Raw genomic sequence first — 13,277 nt, 5'->3', positions numbered from 1 at the left:
CAATATTCCCTGATTTATTAAGCTTATAATACATTATTCGGATAGAAGCGGCTTTCGATGCTTCTATTTGAAAGATATCGACACAATTTTCTCATGAAAGCTATTAAACGATTTGGATACCTTTGGTATAATTTTATATACCATGATATTGAAGTTTAGTGATCCTTCAATATTTTCCAACAAACTTTTAATTATAGAAGAATAGTTTCAAAATTTACTTGTTCGTTAGATATGATGTTGATCTACTAATGAACTATTTTCTTATCTTCTTATTTAAATCTTTAAAATAATTTGATCATAATTTTTGTATATATACATATATTATATATTATATTACTAATATATTAAATAAATAAATACTAATATTACGGTAAATAAAACGATCTACTTTTACTCGCAATAGTTGTATTAATTGTTGACTTTAACGATAAGAGAAGGAAATTTTTTTTTTTTGCAACAGTTTAGGAATTATATTATATTCTTGTTTAATAATTTTTTAACGATAATTTATTAAAACATTTGATCAATTAAAAACATACATAAGAAAAGAATGAAAAATCTTCGAAACTTACGATTTAATCGGAAATTGGATGTTTTATTTCGTAGTTTTACAATAATTTACATATGAAATCATACTTTTTCTTTTTCTTTTATTACTTTTAACAAAAGAGACTTCATTTCGTGTTCACTTTTTCCGTATAAACTTTTAAAACAAATACAACGATATACTGATTACAATACGGTCATAAATTTCGTTAAATTCTTCGCTTGTAAATAACCGGGGTAACACCGGGATGTAGTAAGTACACTTACACTAATAAAACATACCCGGATATTTTTCATTTGCCCGTAGTATTTCCGTGTAGCCGGATACCCGGATACAGGTTGGCTAGTAATTACACTATTTTTAATTACTTAACATTTCCTCATCCTACTAGTTTGGTCTAAATGATTGTTAAATATCGTAGTAAGATTAGATTTTGTAATATTAATAAATCTGGTATGTATACGTATGATTACAATTGATATTTGAGCTATATATATATATATATATATATATATATATATATATGTCTCATAAATAATAAATTGTTAAGTTCCATCAACGATATGATAGCTTTTACAACGATATTGGTTTTTTAGATACGACCGCAGGGAATGCTTTATTCAATCAACAGCGCGAAAAATGTTACCTCACTATATAACTTCTGATGAAAATGGAATTTTCCAATTCTGTTTGAATTCTGTAGAAATTATAACGAATTTGAATTTGTATAGATATGTTTGAATTTTTTTTCCTTTTTTCTTTTTTAATGACAAATTGGCTTTATCAAGAATAATAAAATTTTATATACATATTTGTATTTGTATTATGCTAAAATTCCTTCTTATAATTTCAAATTAATCGCTCGAAGAAATGTATTGAAAATGATGGTCAACTTGTTATAAACACTTTTTATGTTACAAAATTTACGAAAGGATCAAAATGTATTTATTGAAATTGTAAAGTATATTTTAATAATACGTGGAAATATTTTATTTAAAAGATCGACAATTTTTCGAATTTTTTAAATGAAATTTTTGAAGAAAGGATATTACTGTCGAATACAAATATTTTTGATAAAACGATTTTTCTCTTTTAATTTTTTAGGTCGATGCAACCGTTTATATATGCAAAATCTAAAATATATTAAATACACGTACTGATATATATTATATAATTTTATATATTCAAAAAGCAAATGTCAATATACGTATTTCCCGAAAAAGATTTTTGCGTGGTATCATTTTTTTCTTGATTCATTTCTGAATTATGTTCGTTGGGAAAGAAATTTTTTTTATTGCGAATTAAAATTGCTCTTCTATTGACATTAAAATTTTTACGTAGTCGAAAGCGAGCATTCACTACGTTCATGGTATAATCTTCATTTTTGCTTTAAATATCTCGTCAAAATGACTTTTTCTCTTTCTCTGTCTCTCTCTCTCTCTCTTTTTTTCAATTATCCCAGATCTCTACGATCTCAGCCATGTAATAAATTTTTTATTAGTCATAGGAAATGTATTGAGAAAATTAAAAATCGTTTTGCAATAATTCGGAGGAAAATATGACAAATTTTTTACTCGTTTCATTATGATATATAGATTTCTTGATTTCAATATATTTTTTTGTTCTTTTTTTCTTTGAATGAGATAAAATAAATTATTGGAGTGTAATAAATATCAATTTAATAAAAAATTCTTTTTTGTTACTTTTGTACCTTGACAAAATCGTCCTCTATGAAATAGTTGGAATACTTTTTTCTTCTATATACCCGTTGAAAGCTAAAAACATTTATTTAAAAACATTTCTTTATAGGATCGCAGATGTTTGATCATATTATAGTTTAAAATGACATACATTACATGATATAAATATAATTCAAATAAAGTTCTTGATAAACCGAATGAAAATTCGTAACAAATGTATAAAAATTTCGTTTCTGTAAAAAGTTATGTTGAACGAATCTTTTCTCGCGATATTTATTATATTCATGTGAGTTATGAGAAATTTTTTATACGCTACTGAAATTGTTGCAAATGAGTCGGCCGTGTTCAAAAAAAAGAGAACAAAAAAGTAGGAGATATGAAATATTACGTTTATTGAAGAGATATGTATTAAAGAGGAAAAAAATCAAATAAAGAAGTTATATCTATTATCATTTCTTTGAGTATTCGAAAACTCTTATAAATGTAAAATTTTAATAATATAAACGTGCAGTTATTTTAAGTTTTAATTATATAAATTCTTACCACTTAATAATCTTTCTCGAATATCTCATTTGTATTTTGAATAAATTACTTTTATTTTTTTGAGGAAGAGGAAAATATTATCAAAGAATCAGACCTCTCTCTCTTTCTCTCTGTCTATTTGTCGTGGAAATTCATGAATTTTAATGACGATTGTTTCATCGTTTACGTTTCGACTTACCTCGTCTTTCTTTTTTTCTTTCTTTTTTTTTTGCATTTTCTTTTTCACCATTCCAGATGCAGTTACAAAGTCAGCTATGTTTTTCTTTGCGGCGACGTCGTTGCTCGTAATCGCGGAAGTTTGCTATTTCGCCGCACACATTACGCATCCGAGGCACAGACTTTGCGTCTTCGTAGCTGGGGTAGTATTTATAGTTTCAGGTAAGTCGTAGGATAAGGTAAATAAAAATTCTCAGTTATATCGGAGGAGATAATTGGACGAGGATATACTCGGATAAAAAGAGAAGGATAAAACGAGATGATGATATTTTTGTTAAAATCATTTGTAAAGGTAGATCCATTAATGTAAGCTCGAGTAGGTAATATTATAAAAGTGATAGAAAAGAAATTTTCTATGTACTGTTTGACGATATTTAATAAAGAATTTAATAATCCTTTATTATGTGTTTCACAGGGTGAGATTGCTTTTTTTCTTTTTTTGTTGTGCCATGTAAAAATATCTCGAAAACAACACGTTTTTTAAAATAGAAAAGGAGGAATAAAACGAAGAATAATAAAAGAAAAAAGAAAAAAGATCGAAATAAAATTTATTTGATTTTGTTTCTTTTGTTCAACGTCAACTTTGTTTATTCATTTCTTTTTCTTTTTTTCTTTTTTTACTTAAAATAGGATAGTGTTAGAAAGGTTGTAGACTAGAAAACGTCCATCGAATCAGAACAAAAATAATACTGTTATGTTTGCTCGACTTCCATTCACCATCACTCGAAACCAAACAATTTTTGTTTCAAAATTTCCTTTAAAAATGTTTTAAAAAATGTTTTCACGATATTTTGGTGACTTGATTAAAAAAAAAAAAAAAAGAATTTCACCCTCGTATAGGATTATAAATTTTTTCATTTATCGTATATAGCAGTCATATAAAGGATTACGTACTGTTCATTCGTTAATTCTGATTGGACAGAGAGAAGCTTAAACTGGATTAAATTTGAAATAATTCCACGTCATAGAAACTAAATATCGATAAGCGACGTTTTAAATATTTTATCGAAAGAATGATTCGCATGTGTTAAATTTGGACTATTCCTACAGGCTTACTCATGTTGGTTGGAATGGTCATGTACATATCAATTTTTAAAGCCGAAGTTGGCAGCAAACTCAGGCCACGATCGTCGTTTCAGGTAAATCATGTTATTTGTATCGTTTTGTACCTGTTTTTTATCACTTTTATTCTTTTTTTTTCTTTTTTTTTTTCCTAAGTAAACGTCTTTTTATTCTCCCGTATGAAAAAGTGGCATTTCTAAGGACGCACTTAAGTCGAATTAAATTGGAGTTAGGTGAAAAGATATAAATTACATAAGTTCTCTCTATGCGAATATATATACATACATACATACATACATACATACCATATCGTACCATACATACATACATATGTATTACTTGGTACTTTTGCTATTGCAGGGACCTCCTTTTACGTATAGATACGGCTTTTCCTTTCTCCTATATGTGAGCGGCTTCATCACGACCGAGGTGGCTGGTACATACGCCATTTTTCTATATATATCCTGGCACCAGCGAGAATTGGTACGAAAGGACTTGAGGCGGAAAAATTATGGGGTTGGTAGTATCGGCTATGTATTTTTTTCTTGTCATTTTTTTCTTTTTTTTTTTTTCATTGTTGTTGTTTCACGAGATCCCGTCCAATCTCACGTCTACACCTAGATCACTTTATAACGATTAAATTGATGATCTTAAGAAAAGATAGAAAAAAAAGAAAAGAAGTAGAAAAAGAAGCGGAAGAACGAAACAAAAAATTAAAAATCCTTTACAATTACAATGTCAAACGGGTTCAATTAAAAATAATTAAATGAAAACATATTTTATTGTCAATGAATCAATCGTTCGGACGGACTCCAGGGTGTCTATCACTTGGATAATCATCACGCACATCACGGCAATCATGCCGCTTTGGGCCATGGTAATTTTATCTGCGAGAGACATCAAAAGAGATACTTCTTTGGGAGGGATTCCGTCGATTACGTCGATTTCGACGAGTTTTTACCACCGCCGCCGAATTTGGATCATTACGATTACACCGTCAGACAATTTCCAAGAGATCTCACCGCTCAAACGGTAAGGGATAAATCGAATCGGAAAGTTTCGCTTCAATCGAAAGTAATAAACAACGAACCGAAGGATGAGATACTACTACGCGTATAATCAGGATCTGCTAATATTTGGCTGCTCGTTCTCCATGAAGTTTCGATCTTTAGCAAGCTGTCTCTCTCTCTCTCTTTTTCTCTCTTTCTCTCTTTCTCTCTCTCTCTCTCTCTCTCTCTCTCTCTCTCTCTCTCTCTCTCTCTCTCTCTCTTTATCTTTATCTTTTCTTTCTCTCTTCCTTTATCTCGAGTCTAGTTCTTCCACGAAGAAGGTGAAGATCGTGTCGGTAACCTTAGCAACCGGTGATAATCCGGTATTTGATACTCCATTTTAGATTTCTACTCGTTCTCGAAAACGACCTTCCAGGTGAGCACGACGGCGGACATACTGCAGCAGGAGGAGGATGTACCAGAGCCCGACACCGATTATAGTCCAAGCGTCCGGCATGAGTTCGTGACCTTTGACCTCGAGGATCCAGCACCACCGCCTACACCCGTTAGAGGTACCGACTGGGCCTTCGCAGCTCTAAGAAGAACTACTCCCGTCTGATATAGCGTCAGGTATTCCATTTTCTCCATTTCCTCGTACCAAACAACTATACCTCTTATCGGAAACGCCCTCGCGAAAGTGCCTTCTCGATTTTTTTTTACAAATAAAAACGAATTGAATAGCGTGCTTTAAGAATTTGGTGACATTTTTCAATATACAGTATTCCGAGTAAGGATCCTGCGAAACGGGATGGATTGTGATACGTCATTGAAAATCCAAGGAGAAAACACAATTTTTTGTTCTTTTTTTTTTTTATTCTTCATATACACGTACTGTAACTTCATTACAGTAGTGTCCTGTTAATATTGTTTTTAATGAAAAAGAATTTTATTTCTTTCCGGTAGGTACATAACTCTTTTAATTAATTTATGTAAAATATCTATATTAAGACGCAAGCTTCTTGTTTATCTAATGCCTTTCAAAATATTAATCATTGAGAAGTATCTATATTTTAATGAATCTCCGTTTGTAATCTTTTCTAACATTAAATATTTTCTATTAAAACTTTGGCTCGATTTAATCGATTGTCGATTCTAAGCAAATCGATAACTACGAAGTTTGCTATTAAACTTCTCCTTTAATACTGATCTTCGATTAAAAAGTTGTAATCTAATCGATCATAGATTAAATTACGATAGTTTCTATTAGATTTTCATCCGATAACTGAAGTGCCGATAGATTTGTCTACTTCAAGGTCAAAGATGGTGAAAATAGTATTAAAATTACATCGACTAAATCGCAAATAACATCGAACTATTGTTAATGAATGAATCCTAGTAATTATAGGGGAAGAAATCGGACAGAATATATTATGGGTATCCATAAGTAATTTTCAATTATTTCGTACGCGTTTAACTTTATTTTCTATCATCATCATTATTATTATTCACGATTTTTTGTCGTCCAATCTATAAATTGTTCAATCTCTATTTTACAAAAATGTTGTGAATTTTATGAGAAATTTCATTCATGATAAATTTGAAAGTCACTGACATTGCGGAAAGTTTTTATTTTCGAGAGAATGTTTCGTAGATATAAACAAATGATAATACGATGGTGCAATATCGGATGAATATGAAATGACGGGATGCGGTGAAACTTTCCAACCAAGTTACTTCATCTTTCTTTGGGTTGTTTTTGCCGCATAGAATCTGAAATTATCGTGTTGCGGTATGACGCGCTTTCCTCATTGACCCGTACTTTTTCCAACAATTCATTATTCAACTGGTTCTAATTATTGACCATAAACATCAGTGTTAATTGTTTCGCTCGGTTTCAACAACTCGAAATGAATTATGTTGGTATTGGTTCTATCAAATGCAAAATACCACACCTTTTTCGGATGTCTGGTGGTCAGGTTTGGTTTAGATGTCGGTATAACTGGTTGGTTCGAGGGAAGTTCATTGATTTATAGCCGTACGAAAAAATGGATTCTCTGGATGTGCGGTGCGGTACAGTGCAGTGCGGTACAGTGCAGTGCTTTAACCAACTATTCCTTTTTCTTTTTTTTTTTTTTTAAGTATACGCTTATTAATGTCAAAAAAGAGAAAACTGCAACAATATTTGCAATGAATCTTAAAAAACGTATATAGTCTTTAGTAATTAAAACTACAATAATTAATGTTTGATATGTATATAGGAACGACACTGAAAATCTTTTTATTCTCAGGTATGGATTATAATTGTTGAAAGATACTGGTAACGATGTTTATAAAAAAAATAAAACAAAAATGATTGCATATAAAAAAAAATCCTCCCCGGCGGGGAATCGAACCCCGGTCTCCCGCGTGACAGGCGGGGATACTAACCACTATACTACCGAGGACGAAGATATTTAAACTTCTTTTTTTTCGGTAGATAAACGGTATAAAATGTATTAATTACTATATCAGAATCGACACTTAGTTTTTTTTTTTTTTATTAATAGACAGTAACTACTATAAACTCGAGAAGAACTGATGTCTTATTTTAGATAGAGTAGTATTACATCTCTATGTTCAATTCATTATATGTCTATAACTTGAATTAGGATACTGAATCAGTATAACAAAAAAGAAAAGAAAAAATTGATAATTTTCGAAAATATATTGTGGCAATCAACATTTTTTTTCCATACATATAAACATAGCTCGTTTTGTATTTTTGGTCTCCGTCTTTTCGTAGCCTCTTAAGAACGCCTACAGATTGAAGTGTTTTTTCTTCAAGTTGGTGTAGATATAGGAACTATTTCACTGATAACGATTCTGTTAAGAAATAGATCACTTCGTTGTCTAGTCAATGACGTAATTTGTGTGAATTATTCTTCACTGATCTTGTCTATATTTTGTCTAATTTTTATTCGATCATTAATAAAAAAACTCGCATGAATTGAATCTAGATAACTTTTCGATTTCATGAAGGCATCTTTGCACTATTGACCTAGTGATTCTAAATGTGTCAGCTATTTCTTGCATGGTCCATTTTGGATCCAACTCAACCAATGAATTTAAAGCATCATTATCGGATTCAACAGGTTGCACAATATCTAATATGTCAATATTATCGCTGATAAATTTTCTGAACCAACTTCGGTACTTATTGACTGTCAAAACTTTCCTGTAAATAAAACAAATTTATTTTTCTTGTGTTTATTACCTCTGTTACGTTGAATCCTGATCAAACATGAAACAACGTAGAATGACATGCGTGTTTATTCGACAATTTTCTTTTCATGACAAGTTCATTTAATGCAAATTCTATTCTCCTGTTGTCTACTCGTTTCAATGATTAGTTCTGTTAAATTTCGTTTCTTTGTCTTGATTTTCTTATATTTTTCAAATCGTTTCATTTACATTAAATCCATATTTAAAATAGCATCGAAAAATTCAACAGATTCGCTGTATTCAGTGGAACATTTTATAAATCAAATTTTAATTCATTTTAATTATATGAAGTAACATTTATTTTAATTATATAACTGGATTAATAACGAACGAAAAGCACGCTATTAAGAAACCATGTAGCACATTTTGTTTTTAGATTTTCTTTCTTCTATCGTATTATAACAAAAGAAATAGAATTTTCTTTTTTCTATTCTATTATAAAAAGTATATATTCATAAAGTACAGACGATATTTTTTTAAAAATAACTGATACTCGTTTAATCATGTTCTAGGTACTATATTTCTCCTAGTTCTATACAAACTTAAACGGAATAAATAAAAAACGAGAAAAGGAAAAGAGAACAAAAACGTCCCTCGGCCATAATTTATTACTATCCCACCGTTGGTTCAATGTCGTTCGTTGTCTCTGGAATTCTCCATTTAGAATTCAGGAAATGTTGCGGTCCGATTCCGGTTGAACGTGAATCTTTGAAACGAGCAAAATAACGTATTACCGTGTTACAATTTAACGTGAAAATAAGAAAAATCGTATCTTTCGTATGAAAATATAAATTTTCATAGGATTCTAATAATAATTTGATTAGAACGACGAACATTCTCGATTTCTCATATAATAAATTTATATATGTATAAAAATTCTTAGACGTCTAGCCTAATAATTCTCTCTAATTTCGTTATCCACAAATTGATCGTTCAAAAGTTCTAATTATCTGATCTTTCTTTCTCTCTCTGTCTGCATTTCTCTTTCTCTCTCTCCTTCTCTCTCTCTTTGTCTGTCTTTCAGTTTATCTCTCTCTCTCTCTCTCTCTCTCTCTACTCATCTATCTACCCTATCCACCTTTCTCTGATATCTATATCTACATATATATATACGTATGTATGTGTGTGTGTGTATATATGTATACACACACATATATATATATACACACACACCATAGGTATGCGAGGTTGGTGCAAAACGTCGACTACGATGACGTGAATGATGACGACGAGGACGACGACGACGACGACAACGACAAAATGGATGAGAAAGCGGAGGAGGAATGTACGGAAGAGGAAGAAGAGGAGTCCATGTTGGACAAAAGCTGAAAATGATTGCCGTGAGAGGAAAACGGTAATCTCTTTTTGGCAACTGCGAAAATCGTGCTCTAGACTCTTTAAAAATATATTTGGATCGTTATTTTTCTTTCTCGAACTAATCGATAAACGACCGAACAAAAGTGTTAGAAATATCGTAATGTGACGATTTATATGACGTACGATTTAATTGGAAATACTCTTCGTAAACGTCGAAGGATAATTAAATAGAAGAAAACCTAAAATAGAGACAGAGAGAGAGAGAGAGAGAGAGAGAGAGAGAGAGATGCGATTTACTCGTGCGATTTTATATTATTATTTAATAATTATTAATTTATATTTCTACGTGTGATCTGCCATATTTATACAAATTGTTTTAAGCTACACAACTGCCCGTTTTTTTCTTATTCTTTTTCATATACAATCGTGTATATATGTAGATATATATATACATAAATATATATACATATATAATATAGATATAGTAATAAATAATAAGAATAAATATTTGATCGCATATATAATTCTTGAAAGATCGTTTAATTGCGTCGTATCGGAGAGAACCGTCCTATAATCATTATGAAAAATATACATACATACATATATATATATATATGTATACGTACATATTTGTGTTGATGACTATTGCTTGTTTCATCGATAAAATAATATTAATATGTAGAAATTTCTGATTCGATACAACGTATTCAAATGATTAATGAAATTTATAATAATAAGAAAAAAAATTTATATAAATTATGTTGGAGGCCTATTAGATATCTAATGCAATTAGATTGTAATATAAATATACGACCGCTTAAATTTTTAAGATATATACGAATTTATTCTGATATTATTTTTCAGAATTTAATTTACAACTGGAAGACTATTTATTTATTTTTTTTTCTTTTTTCCTTGTCTTTTCTTTCATCTTGTTCGAATACTACGATGAAAAAGAAAGAAAAAAGAAAAAAAGGAAAAAAAAGAATGGCCAACTGCTTCGTAGATCGAAGTTATTTCCAATATTACATACTCAGGTATTAAAGTCGACTGAAACTGAGATTAGGTGATACATTTTATTGTTAGAATCAACTGACTGCTCTGTAAAATTAACAATTACGAATCATTCGATATATATAAATTATTATTAATATTTTATTGCTATGAACGGAGGCACTTGATAAAATATATTCTAGACATGATTCTAGATACTCAAAAATATTAGATACGATTCATTTTTATTTCGGACTCAATTGAAGAGCCTATTTTCAAATCGTCTTAAATCGATACTTTACTAAAATAAAAATTATTTCGTCAGATCAAATTGAGATCTATATCCCAGAATAAATAATTTTTCTCTTTATTGTTGTAAGATTTTTCTATCAAAAAAAAAAGGAGAGAAATAAGAATAAAATAAAAAATAAATAAATAGGAGTCGAGATAGAGGTGAAAGCGATTGCGGATTAGGTTGTGTCAGGATTGCGTTTGAATTTTAAATAATTATATGATAATAAATTAAAATATCATATCAATTAATATTCAATAATTATATTTAAGTAACCTTTTAAGAAATATATAATAAGAAAACTGTGATTTTTCTCAGCTTTATAATGAATCAATGAATTTGAAACGTTTTGGAAATAAGCTTTTCAAATGTAATGCAAAAATGTATTTATACATATTCGTGATAATAGCGAATAATGTGTAATTATGCGAAGGAAAAAAATCTCTTCGAGCATGCAATTGTTGATAATTATTGTTATTTCGTTATATTAAATCGTGTATCGATTAAATCGCGCGGACTAATTGTAAGCATACGATTTCTATCTTGTATTACCGATATATATATATATATATATATATATATATATATATATATATATGTATGTATATATATATATATATATATATATATATATATATATATACAGGAGGCAGGATAAATTGCATAATAAATTATACGCGGATTGTATACTATTTTAAGACTTCGATATGGTATAAAAAAAAAGAAAGAAAAAAGTAAAAAAAGATATAAAAAAAACCAATCACAATAAGTTTTTACATACTTATGAAATAATTTTTAAAAGATTTTACGAAATCTACAGAGTCTCTTAAAATCGTATATATCTAGAGATTACTGTAATAATCGTGTAATTAATCAGAAGCGTTTGTCAACTATATATAAATATTCAAATAATGCGCGATAAGCTGAAATTTTATAAGAAACAAAAATTATTGCCAATTTAATATTAGATTATAAGCAAGTACTTGCCAATATATTAAAGCGATAAATAAGATCACACATGTCAAAAACGTCGATCCAAATTATATTCTCTTTTCATTTTATTACGTACGTATCATACAATGTATTGCCATTAAATTTGATAAATCTTAAAACAATTTTTTAATAATACGAAAGAAGATAAAAATAAAATTAAATAAAATAAAAGAATCAATAGTATCAGGGTACTTTTATAACATACATTGTTTTACTTATATAAAAGGTTTTTTAGTAATCGATAATAACAGTCACTGTCGACAACTGAAATAATATAAAATTTATTGCGTGATTTACATATTTTTTAAGTACATAAATAATAATCTCTCGTTTAATTCGATAATGATGATACGATCATGGTATCGTTCGTTACGCGATAAATTAACAAATATTGGTTATAAATTAATACGTAATTAATAGTACGTAATATGTAAATTTGTTGTTTGTCCTTGATGGTGATAAGCTTGTCCAAACTTTACCGTTTATACAATAAAGGTTCATCAAAGCGAGCAACGAAGTTGAATTACTTTGTTTAATCAAATTATTTCCGTATGGCGAAACGAAATAATCGAAAAGAAGAAGAAAAGAAGAAACAAATTTCTTTATACACGTAAACATACTTTATTTGAATCGTGTGAAAGAGAAAATGTGTGATTACATTTATATATACACGAGAAGTAAATGTCTTTTTTATGTAAGGACGATCGAACAGTCATTTTAATTTTTTATTAAGAAACGAACGAACGAAGGAACTTTCAACCATCAGACATTCTTCGTAACCCAAGTCAATCGCAAACCGATCATCTGCTTTAGATTTATCTCTTACATTCCTTTAGATAAAATATTTTTATTTTTCTTCATAGAGAATTATGAAAATATGATATGATTGCGTAAACGTTGTTAATCTATTCTTTTTTGCATTTTCTTTTATTTCTTTTTTTTTAACTTTTTTTATTTTAATTTTTATTTTAGAGATACCGTCATTCCAAAAACGAAATCTTTAAGGAAGACTTTGGTTTATCCTCTGATAGAACATATTTTTTTTCTTTCTTTTTTTTTTACATTTCTTTCGCTTATTATTTCGTCGTGTGTCGACGAAATAGAAAAGTAATATAATTCGTTTTCCTTTTGAAAATATTTTCTCGGCACAAGTTAATACTTAGCCGTTGCTCCGGCAAACGTTCACGACGTTTATAACGGAGAGGCAGTGTATCGATTAAGAGGGCGTCGAGATGTATGCTAGTACAACATACGAATACGAATAACTCATATATACAGGGTGATTCGCTAATTCTCAGATCTGAATAGTTCGAAAGAATTTCTTCTTATTAAATGCGAAATAAATTTACTAGACTTCTGTAAAA

The 13,277-nt window shown here is 29.3% G+C and overlaps 1 protein-coding gene and 1 non-coding gene across 3 annotated transcripts in view; one reads left to right on the top strand and one right to left on the bottom strand.

The window, feature by feature from the left end:
* LOC127069291 (voltage-dependent calcium channel gamma-7 subunit) overlaps nt 1–12,422 on the top strand; it is a 34,585-nt gene extending 22,163 nt beyond the window's left edge. The window contains exons 5-10 of one of the 2 annotated variants that reach the window (XM_051006132.1): nt 3,025–3,168; nt 4,057–4,145; nt 4,429–4,584; nt 4,885–5,100; nt 5,494–5,687; nt 9,497–12,422. In XM_051006132.1, coding sequence (XP_050862089.1) covers nt 3,025–3,168; nt 4,057–4,145; nt 4,429–4,584; nt 4,885–5,100; nt 5,494–5,676 — 788 coding nt within the window. In that variant the 3' untranslated portion in view covers nt 5,677–5,687; nt 9,497–12,422. Of the gene's footprint in view, nt 1–3,024; nt 3,169–4,056; nt 4,146–4,428; nt 4,585–4,884; nt 5,101–5,461; nt 5,688–9,496 lie in introns of those variants that run through there. The other variant, XM_051006133.1, reaches the window with a different exon arrangement.
* Nucleotides 7,430–7,501, bottom strand: Trnad-guc (transfer RNA aspartic acid (anticodon GUC)). Its single transcript has one exon. It is a non-coding gene; the product is annotated as a tRNA-Asp (tRNA).
* Nucleotides 12,423–13,277: the final 855 nt, after the last annotated feature.

Source organism: Vespula vulgaris, chromosome 15 (assembly GCF_905475345.1).
Source record: "Vespula vulgaris chromosome 15, iyVesVulg1.1, whole genome shotgun sequence".
In the NCBI taxonomy this organism is placed as follows: Eukaryota; Metazoa; Arthropoda; class Insecta; order Hymenoptera; family Vespidae; genus Vespula; species Vespula vulgaris.
The sequence above is the reverse complement of the archived record's forward strand: the minus strand, read 5'-3'. Positions and strand labels throughout refer to the sequence as shown.